The following is an 18,733-nucleotide window of genomic DNA, read 5'->3' as shown; positions in this document are numbered from 1 at the left end:
AGTAATTAGATTTGGTGTACTGTGCATTAGGCCTTGTTTAGGAAAGAAAGGAATACAGACTGGCTATTAGTGACAAAGAGTAACGTGAAGACAGAAAGGGGTGAAATGTTCTTGTAATTTAAAAAGGATTCGCTACATGATTTACACCATGAACACTTGACAAGACTGTCTCATCACTAAGATCCCCTTTATTAACAATGTAAGAGGCTATAGTCTTCTTTGTTCTGTCTTAATATCATAAATCCTATTCTCTGAGGAAAAGTCATAATCCTTCCAAATCTAATAGGGGTATAAGGCTTTGAAAGTGACATTGATCACGCTATACAAGCACTATAGAAAATGATTGATACAGTCACTGTTACATTGCAATGCAGCCAATTATGCTGACTGATTTAATTAATCAGTTAATATTAAGTACTTGTAGAGCAGTTTACCGTGCCCTCTGTCATTCTTGGATGTTATCCAAAGGGAAATCTTTAGAGTAAATTAACACGTTGGGTGAGGAGACTGTCGTTTAAACTGGAGACTTAGTTTTATGATTATGTTCTTCAATGCTGCAGACACATTGTCCTCTAGGGTGATGCTGGACTAATGTGAATCCAGACACTCTTCTAATGGGGGGCCATTACAGCCCACATTGCAAGAACTATTAATTTTTTATGAGAGGGGTGGATCTGTTGGCGCCTTATATCAGGGGCATTCACCCTTACTGGTTACATCTGGCCGTGCAGGATTCAGTAAAGGTATGGTTCAGTCTTTTAGGGGGCAATGGGTCACAAAGGGTCTGAGGACTTGCAGGCATCCTTTAGAGGGTTGTAGGCCCCCAGTAGTGGACTGAGTGTACTTTATTTTAAAGTACTGCACTTTAGTCCAAAGTTGAGGTGCTTGTGCTTTACTTGAGTATTTCTATTTTTTTGTACTTTATTCTGCCACTCTACTAAAATTGAGATGAAAATATTGTACTTTTTACTCCACTATTTATTTGAGAGCTTTAGTTCTTACTTTAGCAACTTCACAGCTTAAGGACTTTACCTACAAAACATGGAAGGATGAAAAAGGAGCCACTATTACAGATTTAATTACCAACTAGTGCTTCAAATAGTTCAAATTAGCTCCACCTCAACCAAAAGTAAAATGCTACTTACAATGCATTAGAAATTATAATCTAATGATATTATATACAAATACACACATTCATAGGGACCATGTTCCTGCACTTTTACTTTTGATACTAATATTTAGATACTTTAAGTGTCATTTTCAATGCTTTATTGCAGTATTTGTGCTTTTCCATATGATACGGATCTCATTACTTCCTGCACCACTGCAGAATGAGGACTAATTTAGTTTCATAGGCTATCCAAACACAGTAGGATTTATAACTCTTCCATCTGTATTTGTCACCCCTCCTATATGTAAGGGATTTCCCTTCTGCAACACACACAGCATAAATCATGGGGCTCTGCAGCAAACATTGAACTTATCTGAGAGGGGGGTTGTTGATACACAATAGCTGGAGTCACAAGCCTTTCGGGCAAGACACTTTGGGTAAGGTTGAACACTGACCCTGTACGTGATGGGTACCACATCTGTGGGTTGCACTGGTACAAGGACATGCAAGGAAGCTGATAAAAATGTCTTTACCTATAATGATGTAAGATTATTCATGATTCACATCACTGCTCCCTACAGATTGCTCCTCTTCTATCGTTCATACTAAAACAGACAGGTCGTCCTCGGCGGGGGGGCACCTGCTGTCCCGCTCTGCGCTGCAGTGACTGTGAAGGCGGATGAGAGCACACGATTAGTGCACAGCTGGGAAGAAAGGCAGACCTGTTAACACCTGAGCGGACTTTAACATTACAGCATCGCACGCGCGGGAGCCGCAAGACGCGCGTTACGTTCCATCCCGGGAGATCAAGATATGATACTACGTCAGCCGGGCGGCGGCAGGACAAGGTGTGGGACCACTGGCACATTTTTGTCGGCATTTCTCGTCTCCGCTTGTCAAGCCCTCCGGAGCTGCGGGGAGGTAGAGTGCGGCGATGGCCAGCAGTGCTGTCCACCCATCGTCACCGGGAACGGCAGTGCCAGCTCCACGGTGCGCTGCTGCAAGCTCCCCATCAACGTATTCTTCGATAACGTAGGCTGGTTTACGCGGAAGCTGTCGGGCATCCTGATCCTGTTACTGCTCTTTGCCATGGGCTACTTCATCCAGCGGATCATCTGCCCTCGGCCCCGCCGGCACCCGCACAATGACCGCAGCGAGGAGCCCTCCCTCTTTCACGGGCGCGCATCGGCGTCCCAGGACTCCCTGCTGGACCGGTACCCCGAGTGCAGCCTCGGGGACTTCGCCTCTCCGAACCTGCCAGCCTACGACGAGGTCAAATATTTGCCCACGTATGAGGAAAGCATGCAGGAAATGCACAGAGACCGGTCCGATGATAACTTGCTATCGGAAAACGAGAGGGGCGGTCAAGGCAGGGCGAGAGCGGCGGGACCGAGAGTTGGAGACCAGAGACGGGATGTCCTGGAGGTGTCAGGACCGCAACTCAGCCCAAGGACATCTCGGAACTCCGTCTGACGGAGAACAGAGATGGGGCAAAGCTAGAGACAAAGCTGGAGACAATTTAGCATTCTTATTTTTAATATAATCAGGGTAATTATCTTGCATAGGTATCAACTCAAGTGCAATTATAATCCTGAATGTTAATAATAAAGGAGGAAGCTGAGAAAATGTACGTGTTTTGTAAGATTTTAGGGGATTTCTCGCCTTTTGTATGCAAATGGCCGCTTGGGTTAAGCAAAGGAGATTATAAAGTAAGCGAAGGCGGGTGAAATTGACGCTCTTTGTGATGGGGACAGCTAATTTGGCCCCGGTATAATCGCATTAAGTTTTACTTCAGCACCTCAATTTTAAGTGGCACCGTGAAACAGTTTTTCTTCTGTCAAATTTTTCGTCCTTTCTTAGTCCCAATGCTAAATATTCGGCTGGACCTGAAAGACCTCCCTTTCTTTTATTTATTATTTATTGAATTTGCATACAAAAGGAGGAATATTTAGATTTTCCCCCTCAGTAACCTGAAATGTGGGGTGAAAGAGGGAGTGAAGGGAAGAATATCAATTTAAAAACTTTCTAAGGCACACATTATCAGCCAGCTTTAGTGCCAGTTCATTTTTATAGCTTATCACCATGAAAGCAATATTCTTTCAAACTGACTCACACATGCACATACACACATGCTTACACTGATGAGCATTTTATCAGTGACCTGTGCAATGTCTGATATGCCTATTGCAAAAAGCTGAAGCCACAGCAGAGAAGTGATGTTTTTTTCCTCTCTCTATTTTTTTAAAAAAATGCTCTCATCCTGGGAGCCTTGCTGCCAGAGGCTACGTGTATCAGCGTCCCTCAGGTTTTGAATTCAGGAAAAACAATGGCAGAGATTACAGCTGGCATACTGATAGGGTGTACAGCTGCCAAGAAACAAAGTTGTATTTTGATGATAACATGTCAGACAAGATCACAACTGCTGCACCAAGCAGAACTAACACTGTAAAAATGGGTGAGACAGAGACAGGAGGTAATAATTTTTTTGTTCTGGCAGAGTAGTCTGAAGATGCAGACTGAGAATACCTTCAGATCTACTAGTATGTGGCTCATAAGTTTGTAACTGTCCCCTGGTAATTTGCATTCTGACTAATGAGGCAAAAGTATCTTTTTTTGCTGCTACAAACTGAAAACCAAGCTGACACTGCACACTTCATTACATCAGGCGTAATGGCCTGTTTACCTGGATTAAAGCTTTAGGTGTATTTGCTATTAACTGGCCATTAAAATGCCTCATTATTGAAAAGGCTGATTTGTCATTAGAGATTACTTTACTTTGACATTAACTGGGCGTGGTGTAAATGGTCACAATTAGCATATTCTCTCTCCAGCCCAGACTTGAAGAAATGTCAACACACCTTTAGTTCCAGGCCAAAACAGAAGGCAGCAAGTACATTACAAAGATAATCTCCACTAGGGCTGTAAGTAACAAAACAATTATTTTCATTGTTCAATAACCTTCCAATTTCAGTAATGATGAACTGACTTATCATTGGTCTATAAAATGACACAGAACAGTGAAAAATGTCTACCATAGGTTTCCAGTGCCCAAGATGACATCTTCAAATGGCTTGTTTTGTCTGACCAACAGTCCAAAACACAGTGACATTTTGCTTACCATCATAGGAGGTTCAGAAAACCTACAAAAACTTACGTTCAATTTTGCTTATAAAATGACAAACTTCAAACTTCAATCCATTATCAAAATAGTCGGCAATTAATTTTCTGTCAATCCACTAAAATAATTATCATTTCAGCTCAAATCTCCATGACATCAAACAAATCTCTCCACCCATGGCCAACAAATACTCATTTATTTACCTGTCCCAAATAGGAAGTGTTGTATATAGTATATAAACTGTGCAGCTTTATTTACCTCTTCTTTTTTCAATGGTTCTTTTAATAGTGCATAAGCAGGTGTAAAACACCTGGTGACTTTACTTTATTTAATCAACTCAACTGGTTTATCTGTGAAGCTCCAGGGTGACTATCCATCCAGGGTGCCATCAGATAGACCAATGCATACTTGTTAGAACAGTGTAATACTAGACAGGATATCAAAGAGATTCTTATTCAACGCAAGTAAACTAGCTACTTAAATGTGGAAGAAGCATCTGTATCTGCAAACCTAGACTTTACAATTAGAGGCCTGAGCTCCTCTAATGCTCCTGACACTAAAAGCCTGAGTGTGATTGTGGTGGCTTGTGTAATCCAATACTAGCAGACCATGATGGCAGAGCCAATAGTGAACACTGATTACTTTCCTTTCCAGAAGGACATTTGTGGATGGGTGGAGTTTGGACTTAAAAGCATTAAATCCATGCTTAAAACCCACGGCTGGTTAAATGAGGCAGAGTACGTGACACTAGGATGCATGAATCCATGTATTAGTGCAACTCAAGAGGTGTGAATGTTGCATGTCACTCTCTCCCTGGATAATTGTTGCAGTTCATGGTGAAGCAGCTCATATACCTGACAGTGGTACTGCAGAGCAGAGGGCATACACAGTCTTTTACAGTTCCTAGAATGAAACTTGAAATCAGACAACATAAAGCTGTGACTTCCCTTGGCCCAGGCAGGCAAGAGAACAGTAAAGAGTGAGTTTTCTTCTCCTCAAATACACATATTACAAATCCAAACATATACTGTATGTGCATCGACGCATACAAAGACACAGACAGAAAAAAGCATACATGTACACAAATAAACACAGCGATGAATACACAGTACACACACACACACACACTCAAAATGGATTTAGTGTAAGCAACATTAGAATCTGCGCTAATGATCCAGTCATTCTATTGCTCACTGGACCAAAGAACAGATAAACTATAAAGGTCAAATCAATAAGCATTAACATCCTCATAAATTCTCCATGATACACGGGAAGTGTATTTTTGGGGGAGCTGATTTGTTCCATCAATCTAATAAATGAGAACTTGCTAGTCATTGAAAGTGGGAATACAGCTCTGTGGTTTAATAAAAGCACAGAATCCATTTAGTATTTTGTGTTGTTTAGTTTCACAATTATGAAATACTTACTACTAAGATTGGTCTAAACGAGACTTTTCTATTCTTAATATACAGATGAGGCTCAAAATGTCTAGTGTAGAATTGCATAAAAATACATAATATAGGTTTAATAAATTGTCCAGTTAATTCTTTTTCATTACCAATAGAGATAGGTACATTTATTGTCACAGTATAACATTATATAATGAAATTGAGCTTTCTAACTCCCTTCTGCTACATAGCAGACAATATATATTAATACAGAATCAAATATATAATATAAAAAATCCTAGTGACATTACTGACATTGGGTACAGTATGAATTGCATAGTTGAACAGGAAGTATGAATACAATTGGCTGTTTCACTGTGTGTGGTCGTTCTCAGTGGTAATGCATTTGAAACCTGACTCCTCGCTGATAAGTCTTTTCATAGATTAATGGTGTTTGTTCTGGATGACTATGGTTTATCACACAGTGAGTAGGCTTAGAAAGAAAGCGGATGGAGGGAGTAAAATAAGAGAAAGACAGTGAGTCAGAGAGAGACTTAGGCGAGAAGCGGTTAAAAGTGCAGGGTGCTGAGGAAAAAAAAGCAAGCACAAGAAAAAAATGAACCCATTGATAGATTTACCTACATCTACCATTTTCTCTGATGTTTCAGCATCTATGGCCTCTCACAGTTTAAAGGATTATGCCGATCAAATTCTACCATATCTGTTCACATCATCATGATATGATCTAGCAGTTGTTTCTTGGAGGCCTGAGGCAGATCTTCTCTCTCGTTTGTCCCTCCTGTGCCACTAGAGTGGAAGGATAGGCTATAATGGTCTGCTGACGTACTGGCCTGCTGCCAGCCAGGGGGTGGAGCTGCATGGCAAGCAGTTGGTTTCACACCTCAGCAAAAAGGGAAATACAAGAATAACTCAAAGAGAAGCCCATACTGTAGATATATTGGACTCAAAAAACACACATGCACCCAGAAATACTCTCTGGGTGAATGTGCAAAGCTGAAAAAACATCTCAAAGATACTATTACTATTTTTGTATAAAACCAGTGAAGCATCAAGACATTAAAGGAATATGAAAAATAGAGAAAGCAAGATAAAAGAGGATATCTTGGCTGAATATACACAGCATTTCCAGCTGTTTTATTAACCAACATTCTTTTTAGTGTTTACAGAAGGCATGAATATATGAACTGTAAAAATATCTATACATAAAAAACACATCAAACATCACTGACAAAAACAAAGCAATATGTTTGGGCATGACTGAGCATACCAAGCTAATTTTGACAAATGGAAAACAATCAACTTTGAATGTGACACACTGAAATCACCAAGAAGCTGATATGACTGGAAGGCCATATTGTTGTTGTTGCTGAAAAATATAGATACAGTTCAAATGTCACATCATCCACCCGCAGAAACAGAATGTCATGTACAACATTGTGCAAATGTTTTACATTATGCAGCATGTGCCACACGATTGTAGTAAGTCGAGTGTCATATTAATCGTAGCCTACTGATCTTCACATCTCCAGATGGTCCCTTTTGTTTTTGCTTGCATGTACGTTTTAACTAACGGTGGGCAAGTACAGACATTTTTTTATTACTGAGGCCAAGCCAAACCACCTAATCTTCACCAAATGTTAAAAACACATAGGAATCAAATTCTGCAAAGCTGATGTTTTAGAGAAAGGTCCCCTGAACATTAACGTCGTGAAGCCATGCTACTCCTCATAGACGCATTAGCAGCTTTCTCTCTCTCTTTAGACAACTCCATCTCTATCTTCGCCTGGATTTTTTCCCAGTCCACCTCAACCTGGCAGAGAGACAGAAAGACGAGATGAAATGAGATTAGATAGGCTACTGTATTTTGCTCTGATCAGTTTGGGATTGATACGCAAAGCAGCTAAATTGGTTACATTACATGATAAGGCGGGGGTTACACTGGCGCCCGAAGTGTTTCCCGTGGGAAAAAATTAGAAAGAGAGACCCTCCATTGCTAAAAAGGCATCCAATGTGATCACTGCACAAATCAATTAATGCAGTGCAGCAGACAGGCTCCCATAACTTACCCCTTCAGCATACTGCAGGAATCTTTTATTGGTCTCCTTCCTGCCAAATGTCTGTAGGAACTTCTGTCTATAGGCCAGCACGGTGTCCACATGGGTCTTGTGTTTGACTGCCAGCTCCAGTGCCCTAGACACAAGATGACAATATGTAGATACACATCCATCCTGTATGTACAAACATGCTACACTTTAACTCTCGCTCGCTTACAAGGCTGAGAAAAAGCCTCCTCCAAAACGACTCGTACAGTCCCCCTCCTTCCAGCTGTCCCATCGTACACACATTCACACAAACACTGAGCTGTACCTCTCCCAGCTGAACAGGTCAATGTTGATTCGTATGGCCTGGTAGATGAGACCAGCTTGTAACAGTGTGGCCTCAGCCTCGTGGACCTGACCACTGAACATCAGCATGTGGGCCAAAGATGACTCCTTAGATGGCTGCTCCTTTATAAAGTTGATGTACTGCACCCTAGGTAACTAAAAGGAGAGAGGAAATGCACAGGGGGAAAAAAAGAGATTGTGAATGAGATACCTTATAATTGGTCGCTTTGACTCAACTATTCTTTTAATATAATTAAAGTTGAAATGAATTCAATTATGTACATGTGTGATTGTGTTGGAAATAAAACGGTGCGTTTGACTGAATTAACCATTAACCAATGCTCTTACCTCTCCAATGGCAGCATAGGCCATCTCCGCTGTAGTCAGCTCCCTGTTTGCCATTGCCATACAAGCAAGACATGCCCACAAAGATTGGTCCTATAAATATGGGGAGCAGAGGCTGTGAGCTTCTTTAAATAATAAAATCTCACCATCTGACAAACCTACTTGGAGACTAGTCTACTAGTCTGTTTCCCCTGTTTCTATATATGTAATTTCCATTTCTTGACCTTGTGCCTTATTGAAAAGCTTGTTGTAAGATCTCATGATGTGTCAGCACAGAAAACGTTGCAGCTGCTTTTTTTAGTTGTCTTCGTCTCATGCAAATCTGACAAAACAGATACGCTTCTATCAATCCAGCTGTGTATACAAGCTCTCGTTTTAGTTTACGCGTGCATAAATGTATTGTGTGTTGACTCTAGGCATCATAAAGTCATAATGCAGGTCAACTACAATCAATACTGTGCCTGAACACATTCTGTGTAGACACAGAACTGAAACAACTGAAGCTGCTGCTGCTCAGACTGCTGTGTAGAAGCACAAGTAAGTGACACACAGTCATGTTGAAAGTGAAGTGAGTTTGAGTTAGTTAGCTATTTTTGCAGGATTCTAAATACTATCTGAACATATGTACATTTTATTTAACTGTGTCCTAAAAGTTTTATTTAAAATGCAAAGTCAGTACTAGCTAGCAGGGATTAAGAATATAACAAAGCATGATGGGGATGGCAGATTCAAAACAGTTTGAGGTGTATGTGTGTGTGTACACACAGTGAGTATGACAGTGTCTTTATAGCCCCCTTCACATCCTGCTCATATCCTGGCAGGCCTTATTGTAGTCACGCTCCACACCATTATGACAACATTGCATGACACACATAAAAACAAACAGACATTTGCTGTACACAACATCTATGAATGTAAACAAATGTGTCACCACTTTATTCCGTGCAGCTGCACTCATTAAAATGAAGCTTTAACCACCAACTGGCCAATAGTTCAGCAAACTTCACACTGGAGTCACCACTCTGTAATCGCCCCCCCCCCCCTTAATCAGTGTCCATCACCAAGACAAACAGTGTAATTTGTTGTTTCCGGGAGTGGTTTCCGATTAGAGCTGTCAGCCACTGCCCGAGGTCATAAACTTGACACAAAACCTTGGCCACCTATCACAATTAAAGGGAAAATCTTCCTTTTGTGTGCCTGTATCATTACTACTTTATTAATGTCATCTACTGCATGTTAAGTTTGGATGTATGGCTCTAAACTACAACATGTATCAACATCCATCAGGTGAGGGCTTACTCAAAACAACAACTGTGATTCTGGGAAAAGTCGTGCTGCCACCAGACTCTTACCAGGAATAGAAGGGGGAGGGGTCCAGGGAAAAAACTCTTAAAACCAGTGCTCTCTCTCCATCCCATTTGTCCCACCCTCCTCTTGCCACTAGCTGTCAATTTCTCTTTGCCCAAGCAAAGACACAGTCTTTACACTAAGTTCAGCGTGAGCATGTATGCATGTGGAGAGTTTAACCATGCATATAACGGAGTATGTATTTATGAGTGAGGTCTATGGAGGCTAAATCCGGTAAATGGTGTCACCAGGCTAATTGAAGGATAATTAAAGCCTGCTGTTCTGGTCCCATAAACCTGTCTACTACCTTCTCATTTCAGACTCTGTCTCACTCTCTTGCAAGCATACATACATGTGTGACACACGCCACATGAATCTGGACTTTGCCAGAGCCCACGGTATCTTGAGGTCAATTATATAAATACAAACGCAAAATAAAATATTGTTTAAGGTATCTAAAATGTAAAGAAAAATTTTTAATGGGTATACAAACACTAAGACCATATGTAAGAATGTACACATTAATAAAGATATGTAGGTATTTTAAATATCTAAGACTTTACTGATCTGTCCATGTTCAAAAAACTAATCAAAACCACACACACACACACACACCTGTAAAGAATGCTTTCAAAACCAGACTACCCTGTGCCTTCAAAACAGTATCAATTCTTCTAGGTACACTTGCACAAAGTTTTTTGAAGTAACTCGGCAGGTAGCTTGGCCCAAACATCTTGGAGAACCACCCGCAGTTCTTCTGTGTTTCTTTGTGCTTCTTCAAAAGAGCTTGGACAGCATATATGGAAACCCCTGTCTGCCATGAAATGTCCTACCTGGGAGAGACCTTGCTGATGCAGTTTAACTACTTTGTTTCTTATTGCTGTTGTTCTTGCCATGGTGTATTGCTTTTGACAGTAAACGGTCTTCTTTAAACCTCACCTTGTTAGCTGAGTTTGGCTGTTCCCCACCCAATTTTTTTCCTCCTACACAGCTGTTTCTGTTTTAGTTAATGATTTGTGTTTCAACCTACATATTTCATTTATGATCATTAGCACCTGTTTAATTGTTTGAATCATAAATCATGAATTTGAAGGCTAAGGGTGGTCACACCAAATTGATGATTTGATTTAGATTTTTCTACTCACTTTATATTTTGTTAATTGATAAACATAGTCTATTACTTGTATATTTTTGATTGCATTCTTAAGGTCTTTTCACACGGGAAGCGACACTCCGCCTGCGTAGTTGCTTGGCCCCGCGGGGTTGCTCTGCGCTTCTCATGTGAACAGACAGGGAGAAAAGCGCTCTGCGAGTAAAAGGCAGTCGCTCTATGGATGTAACCAGGGCAATGGCCTCTGTGTGCTACACAGCTGTACCCTATTTAACTTAAGTTAAAATTATACATAACGTTACCAGATATATCCAGCTTTGAGAGGATACTCTGCCAAGTGAATTCCTTCCTGTAGATGTCCTGATAACTATTTAGTAAACAGTAATATTTCTGCAAACTCACAAACAGCGAGGATGAGTCTCTCCTCCATTGATCTGTGCTGCATGTTGAGTACAAAAAGTTCAAGACAATTCAACTTCGGCAGCAGGAGGGGCGTAAATTGCTTCCTATGTAAAATGGCCTTTACTTTACCGAGTTTTCTTTAATTTTTCAGTCTTTTACGCGGTGTTGTACATATATAGTTGAATGCGTTTTAATGACCTTTTTAACCTATGTGAAGTGTCTTTGAGTACCATGAAAAGTGCTCTATAAATAAATAGTATTATTATTATAGTTTTTACCTTGGCGAAGCGGCAGAGGCGCAGTGCATCCTCCCAGCGTGCAGAGGTGCTGTATTCGTGCAGGAGGGCTGGGTAGGGAGGTACAGTGCTGAACACAAGTGAACCGTCTCCTTGGCGTAAGGTCACCTTCGTGCCAACATAGCTCAGAATGTGGGGTGCACGGCTAAACTCGCTTTGAAAAGGACAAATACACACACATACACATACACACACACATATAAGAGAAAAAATACATGCAACCACATCCTCACAGTTTTGTTGTCATGGTAAAACCAGCAAGGAACATACTCAGTGTTTGACTGTTTGCAAGTATCAAAAGTGGGTGTGAAAAAAGTATGAATGCTCATGTGGGAAGACAAAACAGTTCAGTAACGTCTATCCTAAAAACCTAGACGCATTTGTACAAATGTAGTCTTTGTATATGCTTATTTATTAGCTCCTGCCACTGTATATGTGGTGTTTTGCGCACATTTCTATGCACATTGCTTAAAAACAAGATTTTAATGACATGATAATGATAAAAATCTGTGTGCTGGGACACCAAAATAGTAGGAGCAAAACTACAACAAAAAAGCCCCTGACACATAGCAACACAAATTCAGGTAGTTTTCACATAAGTAACCTAGAATTGCAAAACATGATTCTATTAAGAGCAACTGTATATCTGAAACGGTATAATAAATTAACAGCAAGCCCTAAAAGATGCAAAACAAAATAAAGAAATATACACTAAGTACAATATGAGGACAAATAAAAACAAAGCTGTGCAACCAAATGTTCCGTTTACTGCAGAAGAGACATGCAAAAACAGTTCAGGATCGCCTGTATAGACAGTGCAGACACTATGCCTTAGCACCTCCTGTACTGGCTGAAGCTGACAACTTTTGGGCAGGAAATATTGTACAGTTTGACAGCTGCTGGCAAAACAAAAAAGAATGCCTAAAGCGCTATGTGTTGCACCTTGGGGAATGAGCTGGAAGGTGCGAAAAAGCTGCTTCTACCTCCGTTTTAAGCTCTTAACTTATACCATAACCACCCAGTATCAGCTAAGTATAACAGTGAGAGCAAAGGACTGCACATGTCTACCTGCCATCCTTTATGCACAGTGTTTTTGGCAGCAACTCCTTGTCAGTGAAGACAGCACTCGGGTAATACCACACTGTTAACTGGTTGTCTTGGACTCCACACAGGATGTTAGAGGCATCATTCCATGCCATACTGTGAACCATGCTACCTATGGGACAGAGCACACATACAATCATGTTCATCCATTGTTACCTACACTTGTGTGTAAAAGCAAAGAGAGTCACTACACATCATGCCAAGTGAGTTCCCGCCTCCTTGTCTCACCAATTTTGCAGATTTTGGGTTCTCGCCCAAGATGATGCACAGAGGTCAAGTAAAGGTCACGGTTCTTGTCTATTAAGGCAATTTTCCTTTCAGTGGATGGACCATGCTGATCCAGAGCTATCTCCACCACCTCCAGCTACATATGAACAATGACACACACAAGCACAAAGGTAAGAGTGGAACATAGGAATGAATGATGGAGGGACGACAAAAGATCAGGAAAAGAAAGGAAAGGACGGGGGGGCTGGTTTTTACCGTGACCCAACAGCCTTTCAGCCAAGTATGTGTGTGAGTGTGTATGAAAGAGAGAGAGAGACATCGAATGGGTCTACGTGTGTCTGAACCTGTGTGTGTGTGTGTGCGTGCGTGCGTGTGTGTTTTTGGCCAAAGCCAGCTGGCTTCAGTGCAGTGTCTTGGAGCTGTGCAGTACTGGCAGACAAAGCCATGCTGACAAACAGTAAGTACTGCTACCTCCACTCCTTTTCCTTCTCTTCCAATTCTTTCCTTCTTTTTGTCTCTTGCCCTCTTATAGTTTGACTCCAAAGCCCTTCCCCCATTCTCTTCCTGTGTCTTTATTGTCTCTCCCCGTTCTGGATATGGGTTAGTATATTATTTTAGCACAGACTCCCACTTTGAAAAGACTGTTCCCTCAAAAAAGTATATTTAGATGAAACACAGCCTGTTGAATGATTAGGACAAAAAATTACCCACTACCTTTAGCGGAAGTTGAAAGATTTGCCTCTTTGGATGCATTCTATAACAAAAAATACTCGGCAAAGCCAAACAAAAGTGAGATTTAGGCCTTTTTATTAGCATTTTAAGGGTCTGGTCATGTCAGCATCAAAATTTGCAGCTATACACTTACTACTGCCCCATGAACATGACTTTGGCTTGCTAATATAAGGTTGTTAACATTGCTAAGCTATGGCTGGACAATTGATGTTTGTGAGAAGGGTCAGCCAATCTCATGAACTAGTAAGAATGATAAAGGTGTAGGGTGTTCCGCCCTAAGGTGTAGCAAAACAGAGGAGAGTAAGAGGGATGTCAATCAAGCGCAGCCTGTACACACACAGTCCTGTCTAATCTGGCAAATGTGAAAACACCTATGTGGGTGACTGGGTGTGTAGGGCCTTTAAGATGTCACAAGCTCTAGTAATTTAAGATGGGAACTTGTCATATTTAACATTTTATTTACACAAATAATACCAAATACAGCCGTGAAAAACATAATCCTGTAGATAAAGTGGTTAATTCTCTGTGTTTCTGTCCTAAGTATCATTGATGGTCAGAGTACAAAAATATCAAAATTTACATAATCAAAATAAAAATACTAAACAACTCTATTGACCTTATGGGGTCCCATTTCAGTTTTTTTTCTCTAAACTTAAGGTTGCTATAGAGGGTATGTGTTGATGTCACTTCCCCTTCCGGAACACGCTGGACTGAGCGGCAAAACATCTGTTACCATGGCTGCGTTTAGCAAACAGGGAGTAAAACATGTGATTATTTGCTCAAATTAAAGGCAGTTGGACTTGACAGTGATCCTTACTGCTTACCAAAGAACCAGTGGTCCAGCTCTTTCCCATCTTAGATGTGTTGTTTGTGTTTTAGCTGATTCAAGCTAACACTGCTGCTCGTCTTTCTGCCACTCAGTGAGCATAACTGCATTCTGTGATGTCATGCGCATACCCTCTATTGCTGGCTATAGTAATTACATGTAAAAAGTTGTGGTCCTGATCGGTTCACATAGTCTACAATAAATTTTCTCAAGGTTGGGAAAACACCAGCACATCCACCACAGAAAAAGATTTTATGCCCTAAATTACATTCGTTAACTAGCTTACAAATAGCTTACTGTGTGCAGCAGTATATTTGTTGAAAAGTATCAAGAGCTGTTAATTCTAATGTATCAATTCAATGATGCAGGTTATTAAGTATTAACTATCTACATTCTTCATAAACCATCACTCAACCAGAGCATTTTTGATTTACTGGGGTGGAATGTAATAAAACACATCTTTTCACCAAACTATGTAATATCCATGAGCTATCAATGAGTCCATGTCATAGATAACTGGCCTGTGTGTAATAGTGTAACTAAATTAGTCTTCACTGTGCACTGGGTTTTGGATGAAGAAATATTGTATTAACACACGTCTTGAACAGCTACAGACAGCTTCTGTTACAATATCACATTGTTATAAACAGATAATAAAACACAAATACCAACACATTCTGAACAGTCATCATGACTATTATGACAGTACCATGACCAGCTGATCCCAGCAATATGTGGGAAAACTGATCTAATTAGCGCCACTATGTAAATAGTGATCAATGTTTGTCAGACTGTTGTAAGAGAAAGAGAAATTTTCCTCCAGCTTTGGCACTGCACGTTATATTAAAACCAAAGCGACACGTTTCCGCGCTGCCAGTCTAGACAGCAAGTTAAAAAACAAAGCAATTCAGTCGGCACACTTCCTTGTTGCTGAAACACAGAAGGTCAATATAAGGGCAAAGGATTACCCACCTTGTGAGTCAAGGGCTTCCCATCGCCAAGTGCTTTCCCGGTCAGAGTGTCAAAGAGAAGGATGACTGGTGAGGAGAAAGGAAGGAACACCATAAAAGCACAGTCCATCATATTTATATAATTATAGTGGCGACAGCAGTCCCCTCACCTTTTTCATCACTCTTGTCTCGGATGGCAATGGTGTCATTACTAAGTGAGACACCCTGGGCATTTAGGATGTCAGCTCTCATTCCAGGGAACTTGGGGGAGGATATCAATCGAGCCTCATAGGAGAACGTATACAATCCTGCTCCGTCAACTAGCAGAAAATATCTGGGTGGGGGAGACAAGAGGAAATAGTGATATATACTATGTAGATAAAGTATAGATGATCGTGGAGTAAGTGTACTGTATATAGACAGCATATATATATGTATGTGACTGTGGGGTAGCATTAAGTGGGAAGAAGGGGTGAAAAGAGGGACATGAGATGAATGAAATGAGTAAGAAAATGAAGAGTCGATAACAGTTAATCAACTGACACAGCAGCTAATTTAATGTGTTACTGTAATGCACTGACTTACACAGCAAGACTTATCATACTCAACTGTGATTTCAGAATGGCCAGTAATCTATTTACCTTCAATGTTGAGTGTCAGGGACACTGCACTGGAGTATTGCACAAGAGCTACTCCATATTAATCTAATTTCCCCCAGTGGTTTCACTCACAGCCATATTGTATGACAGAGCTGGCTAATCTAGAGCACAGCCTCTGTGTGTGTGTTTACATGTGTGTGCTTGGTTGGCTGCTTGGTGAGTTGTCAGTGCAGAGTAATGAAGCATTAGAGAAGCTGATCCAGCAGCGTGTTTTCTCTCTTGTTGCACTGCTCCTGGAATAGAGAGACTCACTTCTCCGCTTGCAGGATGAGGCTCACTGTTCCCTCCTTCAGGTCAAAGATGAGGGGAGTATTCCAGTTTCTTGAGCTGGCATAATCACAAAAACACACACACAGCAAAATGTGTGAAAACACAGTTATCTAATAACAAAGTGCTACATCTCACATTAGGTGTAGAGGTGAGAATGCCACAGAAACAATACCAAGAGCACAAAGGCAAAAAGTCAACAGACAACAAAATAAAGGAAATATATATGAAAGGAGAGGAGATAAATCTACAGATAGAGCATGAAGAGTGCATTGAGAAAGGATTACACAAACACAAAAAGTATACTTCAGCAAGATCAGAGGAGTAGCCCCAGGATTTGGTCAATACATGAAAAAGATGAGTATATGTTGCACAAATCCCTATGTGTGAGGAAAATTCTGAAATCCTAAATTTTTCCATGTAGCATTAATAGGGGACAAGAGGACCAGAGGAGACAAGTGAAGGAGGAGTAGGCTACTGACTTGTAGACATAGCACTGGAGGGAAGTGGCGACCACTAGGTGACCGTTTGCCAGAGAGGCTTTGATGACTCGATCTCTAAACTCCAATACGTCCACTGCATCGTTCATCACATTCCTCACCTGGCGAAAAAAGTGGGAAAAAAAGAGGATACGGAATGAATAAAGGTCTTAGCAATGACTGAACAGGCATAAACTTTATACTACTGAGCAAACACTTTACATTTAAACTCGCAAACAACAAAGGGGAGACAGAGGGGTGAATACAGTCACGTCAACATTGGAGTGTATTTATCCTTAATATACACAAGAAACTGTCTACAGTATGTCCAAGTATACATAGGGTAACTGTGGTCAGAGAAAGCAGTTTTTACTGTTTTAAGTGTGTGCGTGCAGTGGTTGGTACTCATTTTTTCACCTGCATAGATAAATACTTCCCTCCAGCTCTCTCTGTAAATGAATGAAAAGGCCTTTTCCAGCACCAGGTGAAAGGTGGGGTTATTTTTACAGCTTTACAAATCTTCCTCCTCTGCTCCCTACAGCAAGCCAAATTTACATGCAACACAACCAGGAATAAAAAACATTTGACCGCAAGGTGGTAAATTTAGCTGGCTGATTCACAAACCACTGGCAGATGTGCACTTTTAAAAAGGACTGCGAGGAGGAGAGGGGGAGGAGGGAGACAGAAAAGCGCCTGCAAGGCTGAAAATAAATGGCTGATGATTGTTTGGTTTACACAAACTGTGCTTTGTAAAGATGCACGTGTGTTGGCACACATGTATGTGCTGACCTTGTTTCTGTAGGTGTGCGTGTGTATCCGTGTCTGAAAGTATAAAAATGTGTGTGTATATGTACATTTGGGTGTGTTAACCGCATGTAAACGCTACCTTGTGGTTAGCATGAGTTTAAACAGTAGAGAATGGTGGAGTGAGAGAGGCAGCTAGACAGGCTGGTCATTGTCATTGAAGGGCTGCACACTGGGAGGGTCCTACCGTAATATATGGCCACAACTAGTCAAGGCCTGGGAAACATTTGCTTCTCTACATAGCATATTCACTCACCTCTTTACAGTCTGTCTATGGCATTACAGTACTTTTCAATTCCCTTGTAATGCTAACACATAACTGAGCTTGGCACTGTTAATGTTGGCCTGGTGAAAATCTATAATCCTATATAATCTATAATCTATCTTTTCCTCACGGACATGCTGATTTTTACTGATCTTTGTCCACATTATGTAAAACCATAACTCTTATAATGGACTAGGGCTGAAGGATTTTGGTAAGTAATCTAATTTTTTTTACCAAAATGGCAATTGCGATTTAATATGCGATTTTTTTTAAGCTCTTTATCTTCTGTATTATTTGAAACAGACAAGCAATAAATCAGTGTGTAGTACGACCAACACAATATGTTTTGTTGTTGTAGATTAAAAATAAACTGTTCTTTCTTTCCTATTTTATGATGAAATTAGATGATGCATAATTGTATAAATTATTATTATGAGCAATGGTGGAGAAGTAGTATCAAATTATAATAATTTCAGAGAAAGCTAATTTGAGTCAAATCATGGCATTAAATAATATATAATACCATCAGGTAGGCCTACCTACAAACGACAAGAAAAACAAAGTTCACCACAGTGTATTATACAGTAAGCGAATCAAATCCATGAGTCCATATCTCAACAAAATACTCCTTTTCCTATATCCCTTCAAGCACACAAAAAATACTCAGTTTGAGGTTCAATACAAAAGTTGGCCAACAAAAATAAAACAAAGTGATGCCTCTCGCGTCTAATAGACCAGCTTAGTAATTATCCGACAACACTGGAGTCCCCCCCCCCCCCCCCCCCCCCCCCCCCCCCCCCCCCCCCCCCCCCCCCCCCCCCCCCCCCCCCCCCCCCCCCCCCCCCCCCCCCCCCCCCCCCCCCCCCCCCCCCCCCCCCCCCCCCCCCCCCCCCCCC

The 18,733-nt window shown here is 41.0% G+C and overlaps 2 protein-coding genes across 3 annotated transcripts in view; one reads left to right on the top strand and one right to left on the bottom strand.

The window, feature by feature from the left end:
- Positions 1–1,561: 1,561 nt before the first annotated feature.
- Positions 1,562–2,737, top strand: LOC123986278 (uncharacterized membrane protein C3orf80). The gene has a single exon (XM_046074467.1). It carries the CDS (start codon positions 1,925–1,927, stop codon positions 2,582–2,584), a length of 660 nt encoding a protein of 219 aa, XP_045930423.1. The 5' UTR covers positions 1,562–1,924; the 3' UTR covers positions 2,585–2,737.
- Positions 2,738–6,745: 4,008 nt separating this feature from the next.
- Positions 6,746–18,733, bottom strand: part of ift80 (intraflagellar transport 80 homolog (Chlamydomonas)) — a 40,897-nt gene continuing 28,909 nt past the window's right edge. For both annotated transcript variants that reach the window (XM_046073101.1, XM_046073100.1), the window contains exons 10-20: positions 16,772–16,890; positions 16,275–16,349; positions 15,534–15,697; positions 15,386–15,450; positions 12,856–12,991; positions 12,592–12,739; positions 11,506–11,677; positions 8,371–8,460; positions 8,006–8,178; positions 7,705–7,828; positions 6,746–7,448 (exon numbers count right to left, since the gene is read on the bottom strand). In XM_046073101.1, coding sequence (XP_045929057.1) covers positions 7,338–7,448; positions 7,705–7,828; positions 8,006–8,178; positions 8,371–8,460; positions 11,506–11,677; positions 12,592–12,739; positions 12,856–12,991; positions 15,386–15,450; positions 15,534–15,697; positions 16,275–16,349; positions 16,772–16,890 — 1,377 coding nt within the window. In that variant the 3' untranslated portion in view covers positions 6,746–7,337. The remainder of the gene's footprint in view (positions 7,449–7,704; positions 7,829–8,005; positions 8,179–8,370; positions 8,461–11,505; positions 11,678–12,591; positions 12,740–12,855; positions 12,992–15,385; positions 15,451–15,533; positions 15,698–16,274; positions 16,350–16,771; positions 16,891–18,733) is intronic.

This window comes from Micropterus dolomieu, linkage group LG17, assembly GCF_021292245.1.
Source record: "Micropterus dolomieu isolate WLL.071019.BEF.003 ecotype Adirondacks linkage group LG17, ASM2129224v1, whole genome shotgun sequence".
NCBI classification, from domain to species: domain Eukaryota; kingdom Metazoa; phylum Chordata; class Actinopteri; order Centrarchiformes; family Centrarchidae; genus Micropterus; species Micropterus dolomieu.
The sequence above is the reverse complement of the archived record's forward strand: the minus strand, read 5'-3'. Positions and strand labels throughout refer to the sequence as shown.

What these genes read in the sequence shown, in the direction of transcription:
- LOC123986278 (XM_046074467.1), top strand. Translation starts at nt 1,925, where the DNA reads ATGATACTACGTCAGCCGGGCGGCGGCAGGACAAGGTGTGGGACCACT.